At 42.9% G+C, this 6,980-nt stretch overlaps 1 protein-coding gene across 1 annotated transcript; it reads right to left on the reverse strand.

The window, feature by feature from the left end:
• Positions 1-243: 243 nt before the first annotated feature.
• Positions 244-6,542, reverse strand: LOC119295843 (armadillo repeat-containing protein 8-like). Its single transcript, XM_037574292.1, has 8 exons — positions 6,023-6,542; positions 3,155-3,874; positions 2,854-2,949; positions 2,695-2,778; positions 1,926-2,160; positions 1,689-1,849; positions 1,167-1,448; positions 244-746 (listed from the first exon to the last, which is right to left on the reverse strand). The coding sequence occupies exons 1-8, from the start codon at positions 6,464-6,466 to the stop codon at positions 687-689; spliced, it is 2,082 nt and encodes a 693-aa protein (XP_037430189.1). The 5' UTR covers positions 6,467-6,542; the 3' UTR covers positions 244-686.
• Positions 6,543-6,980: the final 438 nt, after the last annotated feature.

The following is a 6,980-nucleotide window of genomic DNA, read 5'->3' on the forward strand; positions in this document are numbered from 1 at the left end:
AGATTTCATCGAGACGGATTTAATGGTGAAAACGAATTTTTAATTCGCTTTTTAATTAGAAGATAAAATATTTTTAAGCCGAAAACCAAAAAAAATTCTGCTGATGCCATCTGTTCATACATGGCAAAATAAGTGATGATGGAGGGGTGTGGACGATGTGCAAACACCCACATGTGTGGGCGTTAGTTTTTCCGATCAAGAAACGAGACATCACTCAATTGGAAAAGACAGGACCACATCGGGAGATAAAACAGACCGATCATTGTAAGGGATAACTGCAATTTACAACAGCAACAGCGGTGGATCGATTATACACTCTTCGTCACAGCACAACCCAAAGGTTCTTGTGGCACTACAAAATGGGATTCTCTGGACCTGGTGCCTATGGCCTTCAGGTCGCAAGCAAACAGCTCAGGTTCTCAAGGTGGCATACTCACAAACTCAGGTTCTCCAACTGGCATGCTTACAAACTTACAACAAGGGCGTGCCAGCCTTTCAGCAACAGAAACCAGTTGTCATCGGGTTCTCGTGAGAAAAAATTACAGTGATAGGCTCAATACAGGGACAGACCAGTAAGGAATTCGCGCCCATGGCGTGCATCTCGGTGCCAAGCACGCCCAGATTTCCTTTGCCCGATTGCTGTATGGTGCATGGTGTTCCGTAAACGTCAATGGCTTGCGGACCCATCACATGAAACCGGCAGCGGCATTGTCTAAGCAGTGTTCAAGCACCATACGTACTCTAAGCTGCACAACAAAGAAGCATCTTGAGGTGTTAGATGAACGCTAAACAATGTTCTGGGGTTAGCTTCAAGAACATCGTATGTCCACAGATACTTACCATCTACCAACCGTGTGTGTAGCGTTTTTTTTTTGGGGGGGGAGGGGGGTGGGGGGGGTGCATTTTGTTGGTTCTTTTGAGATTCTTATAGCTAAATCCGCTCAGCTAAGATTGCAGGAGTAGCTTTCGACGAAGCATTTTGTCATCAAAAATATAATATGCATCCTAGTAGTAGACAACAATGAGCTAAGGATAAGGCTCCCAACCGAGTCAGCAGTCGCAAACATGAATGGAACTAACAGCTAAATAGCTACTAAAAGTGGTCGCGACACTCACTCAAAAATAAGAATATGCATTATATCAAGATTAAGAAGGGAAAGCAGTACCTTGCAATCCAAGCAGGGGTCATTTATCATGTTTTTTACTTGTGAAATTACACCAGCATTTTGGAGTTGGGCTACTCGAGTAGATGAAGAATCACTGTTTGGGTAAATTAAGTTCAGAATGCACCACAAGGTTGCAACTCTCAATTGTTTATCCTTGCTCTGCAGAAAGTTGACCACAAAAGATGGTTTGATGCGATCTGCCCGGTGAGGAACAGTAACATCCATTACAGCTTCCTTGTTTAATTCATTCCCAGCTGCCATATTTGCAAGCACCAACATACCCTGAAGAGAAGAAACTGAAAGATCGATAATTCATCGTACAATATGATATTTGCTTTCCTTCATGAAATAATGTCCCATAGAAGCACACATTTAAAAAGCAAAATGCGATACAAAATTATGCAATTCTGTCAGGAAAGATGTTCTTTTTTCCCTACAAAACTACATTCATGCATGTGGTAAAATAAATATAGCAAATGCAGATAAAGTAACCAACTATACTGCAGTTCAAGGGAAACTGACCTGGATGCAAACTCCTGTGGCAGACGCACTGTTCAGTTGTCTTGAGATTGCATTTATAACCATGCCATCTTCACCAATGACGTAGTTAACAGAGTCCACATATCCATCAAGAAGATTCTGTACCAGCGCCAAGGTCTGTTCCTGAACAGAATGTTCAGAATCTGCAGAAGATGTTGCAATTAGCAGTGAAACTAATTTAGCAGTTGCCAAGTATCATATCTGGGCATCTACACATACCGCATATGAGGCTTGAGAGAGTAGATGTGGTTAGCTCCTTCAGAATGAGGTCTTTATCCTTGGGATTCATAAGGAACATAATATTCCTCAGAGCCAACACCGATTTTAGTCTCAATGTTGGATCCATCGACTTGGATAAATGAACAAGTTGGGAGACGACCCCAGAATGAAGAAGAACCGTTTTCCTGGGTGTTAAATTCACTGCAATGTTGCAAATAGCACCCAGGGCAGCAATCTGTGACAAAGATAGTACATAGGTGAGACAAGTAGACACTCTTATCAAGTATCAACTCCTGATGTCCTAAGAACCTTTTTAGTCACAACATAGCTAATTGACACCAATATAGTGTTGGCTCCAATGATCAAACCGTTGCTTCCATCAGTGCAGCCAGGAAGGGCATTACAAATTAGAAATTACAAATACCAAAGGTATACCTCCTAAGTTAACCCGCAGGCGTTAAAATTGTTGCTATAGAATTGACTACTTACATGCTGTGTAGTTTTACAGCATAACCATTACTAGTATTTCTTCCTTGGGGTACTTTGATGAGTGCAAATACAGTAAAAGTTCATCAACAATATCAAAGAGGGCAAGATTTTCGTACAAATAGATAAGTTAACACCCCAAGCATTACATATCAATCATCTTTGATAAAACCAACACACTCAAGCGACCAGCCCTCTGGAAGAATCAAGGAAGATTTGAAGTGCAACCAAGTAAAAATCCAGTTTGGGAAAATTCCAGTGAAGATTGCCTGATTCACATTACCTGAACTGAAGTAGATGAGTCGTACAAAAGCTGGACTAAGGGGGCAATAACTGTATCACAGGATAAGCGGCCTGCACTAAGCACCTGCAAATTAACCAGATTAATTGAGTCATTTGGGTGAACATAAAAGGTTGAGATGTAAAGAAGCATGATCCTTACCTTCGATGACCTAGAAATATTCTTCAGGCATGAACATGCTGCAACACGAATATCCACACAATCGTGCTTCAACGCATCAAGTATCAATGTTGATACCTGTTAAGCGAATTATATTATTAGATACAAATATTGGGTCAATGGGTCGTCATATTCATCCACTTTTTTCAGGTCAAATCTCAAGAATCAGTGTATTGTCTTATCATGAATTTGCACTAATAACAGGACTCTACAGAACCTCAGTTAACAACTCCACGTAACAACGCATTAATCAGAAGTACTATCTTGCAGAAGCTTCACATACCTGGCCTGACATAAGTTGAGATCTTGACTCTTCTTGTTTTGAGCAAAGTTCAGCTAAAGCAAGCAATATGGTCACTGCCCGCCTTGTCTCCAATGTATTTGCTAACAAATGATTGCTAAGCTTCGCAACTGCATTTGTTGAAAAGGCTTGTTTCTGCAGTTCCACACTGTCCTTTATAAGGGTAGTTAGTGCCAAGGGAGCCTCATCTCCCACATGACCAGGTTCTTCAATGAGCTCAAGTAAGACCAGAATCAACTTCGTTTTATTTTGCCTATCCGGAAAATGACAGGGAGAAGCATGACCAAGTGCAATCAAGCACAGACAAGCAAGTAGCCTTGTGCGTGGGCTCCGATCGTGTATTAACGCAACTATTGAACGGAAAGCTTTTCCGTGATCCATTGATGCAAACCTTGAAGCAACTTCCCAGTTATTTCTTATGACTGCAGTCATAGATTCTAAACAAGCATCCCGTAGATTCATAGAACCTCCAAAAAGACTAACAAGTTTCTGTGGAACTCCAGCACCACATAGTGCTAATTGTTCTGTATTGCTATTGCAAGAGTATGATATAATATTAGCAGCCAGCTCAGTAACATTTTCGTTCTCGCTGTCCAAAAGGGAAAGAAGAAAGTCCATATTTTTCTCATTATTGACATCAAATCTTGGAGCTTGTTTTGATTGATATATCATTCTGAGAGCACGGGCACATGCATCGACAACCTGTAATCAAGGTGGAAACTTTAGAACATGCCAAATGATTAACCACCATGTGTCAGTGGTTACAACTATTCAATATAGGATGAAACAACCAGCACATCACATACAGTGCCTATTCACACTGCATAACCTGAATTCAACGAACAAACAGGAGCTTGGACTAAACTCTTATGCATCCATGCATCGGTAAAGTACATGAATACAAATACAAGATTTTCAAGATGCAGTTTAGTGTGTACAGAGCATTATAATCTCAATAACGTTGGAGAGATGAGACCACAAGTATACCATAATTAAATATATGGGGGATATGCTAATGCGGATGTTCCCTGACATCATAACATATCTGTATTTCCAAAAGAGAACGTCAAAATGAAAAGCTCAGGATCGAGCTAGTCAATAAACACTCAAGAGTAGCGACTAATATTATTAGGTGAACTGGATATTGTAGCCTAACACAATATTTATGTCCTGAATATGCAGAGGAGACATTTTCATATTATGAACATCAGAAGAAAAAACTAGTTTCCTGTATACTGGACTAGAAAAGGGGCAACACAGCACAAACAATTATGAGATAAATGGGCATGTGTGGAGTTGCGATTGTATAAACCCCATCACATAGGTTTGTGTCCTCTTCAACTCCAATTTCGGTGCATATTTCGTCTGTACAGAGAAGATATCTAGTTCTTCCTAGGTAGTCTGAGGTTGGAAAGGAAGATTAATAGGCATGTCATAATGAGTCCTGCAATGATTAACGGCCGACAGAGTGGTTAGGAAAGGACATTGAGATGTGACAATAGAGAGCTACAAAAGTAGTCATTTGTTCCACTTTTCTTTTGTCATCTCGTTCACCATGGCCTGTTCCCCGCTTTAATAGTCACGTTGTACCAGGCACAAAAGGTAATCTAGGCAAGACAATATAAATAAGGGTTGCATGTGCAGTAACACTTCTAGAATCATTCACCCTCTGTATGTTCATGGAACATGTGAACAATTAGGCTCGGATTTCAACCCATTCCACATGGAGGGAAAATATAAGTCTGATGCATCGGAAAGAGGCTAATCTGATTAGGACCATTCAGTAGTACAGAAGATATCGCAAGTTTGAATGCAATCATGGTCCTATTAATGTCATATTTTTTACCCTAAGGTGCCACCAACTGTCAGGTATAAACCTCCAAATAATACCCTGCAAAACAAGAAATTCTCACATTGCAACAGACCAATAGGATCTCCGACGCAAACCAGTACATGGAGAAACCACCAAGAAATCACCTCCTACCGCCAAATTCTTAGCTCAAACATATAACATGAGCTACAATTTTACCATCACCAATTATTCATGCTCAAACCAGGGCAGCCAATCCAGTTTATTGGTTCAGACAAATTCATCACGAACCCAAACATAAAAGACAACATTCCAGCACATTTATGCCCATCAGCAGACCTAACCATTGACCCAATACCAAACTCTCCACAGATGAATGAGCAATATCTTCACTATTTAACCCAAAAAATGATAAAGAAAAAGGACAAAAGAAAAAGAGATGACAGGTACCACCAGTTTCTCTCACCTTAACTAAACTAACATATTCTGCAATACTTTGGCTCAGATTAGTTCTCCCCATTCCAAGCATAAACCTTCAATAGTGATTCCCTACTACAAAGTTCTCCTTTTGGCAAATTCACAAGCCAACCATGATTTAGTTCCAAGTGCTCACTCGGCTCGAACACTTGTTGCAAATATCGATTGAAATATCTTCTCGGCACAGTTACCAGGCACTCTTCACCACGAGCCTCTAATTGTTTTCTCCGTCCTAACTAGAGATACCATTCACCAATGTACAGACTAATTTCCACACAAAACATTGAATAAGTTAGCACTGTCTCTTTTTCATCTACAGTTCAGGGACAAGCACAATTGCTAGCAAGCCCCAAATTGGCGCAATGATAACACAACCAGCAAGCAGTTGCTGGGTTGCCGCCCGTTTCCTCCCACCAGGTCCTCTCCACGCAACAGATATTTTCCCAATTGAGCAACAAATCCACGAGAAAAAAATAAAAATTTCAACCAGATAGAGTTTTGGAGCCCCCAAACCCAGCAGGCATACACGAAATGAAGGAAACAAGCAAGTGAAGGAAGCAGACCTTGTCGTCGGGGTGGGCGAGGAGCCGCGTAAGGTGCCCCACGGCGCCAGCAGCAAGCACGGCCCGCGCGCCATCGTCTACTCCGCAAGCGAAGCTCCCCGCCGCGGCCGCCGCCTGGACGAGCGCGGCCGGAGACGCGCCGGGCTTGGCCAGCGCCGCGACGACCGCCGGCACGGCGCCCAGGCGGAGGTAGAGGAGCTTCTTGGTCCGGTTCCCGATGATCTGGTTCTTGATCTCGCGCAGCGCGAGCACCCGCTCGTGCTCCCCCTCCCCTCCCTCTCCGCGTCCTCCTCCTGGTCCGCCGACGCCGCCGGGGCCCCCGGCCACCAGCCTGGCCGCGAGCTCCTCCGGCCGCGTACCCATGCAGAAAGGCGCGGAGGAAGACACCGAAGGCGCGGACGCTGCCTCCTCCGCCCGCGCGCCGCCGCTCGCCGTGGCCGGCATCTGAGGGTGGGGGAGGTCGGCGAGAGGCGTTGTGTATATTGGCTTGTTGCCGCTCCGGGCTCCCGTTTTATTTTTATTTTACTACGAGTTTTTTTTGGTTGGTCGCATCAATGGGGGAGTATATTTTATAGAGAAAGGACGGGGCGAGAGAATAATGGGTAGGTCGGGACAGGGCTCGCGACACGTGGAAATATTTATCTTCCTGGCCGGTAACTAACTACTCTGAGCAGGGGTGTGTATGTGATGTGAGACACATGGTGAAATGATTAGGGGAGTTTTATCTTACTAGTCAATGTGTACATGCGATGCGCGTTAATTTGAAAGTATATTAAGTATATGCGGATATTAAGTAGGATAATATTTACGTGTTATTATGTGATTAGCATTATATTTAATATGAAATTAATTGTACGTTAAACGTGTTGAGCGCTCGACATTCAAACAGTTTTGGTCATTGGATTGACATGATTTAATGGCCGAGATTGATTGAATCTGCCTCTTTGGGTCTTTTTAT

This window comes from Triticum dicoccoides, chromosome 4B, assembly GCF_002162155.2.
Source record: "Triticum dicoccoides isolate Atlit2015 ecotype Zavitan chromosome 4B, WEW_v2.0, whole genome shotgun sequence".
NCBI classification, from domain to species: Eukaryota; Viridiplantae; Streptophyta; class Magnoliopsida; order Poales; family Poaceae; genus Triticum; species Triticum dicoccoides.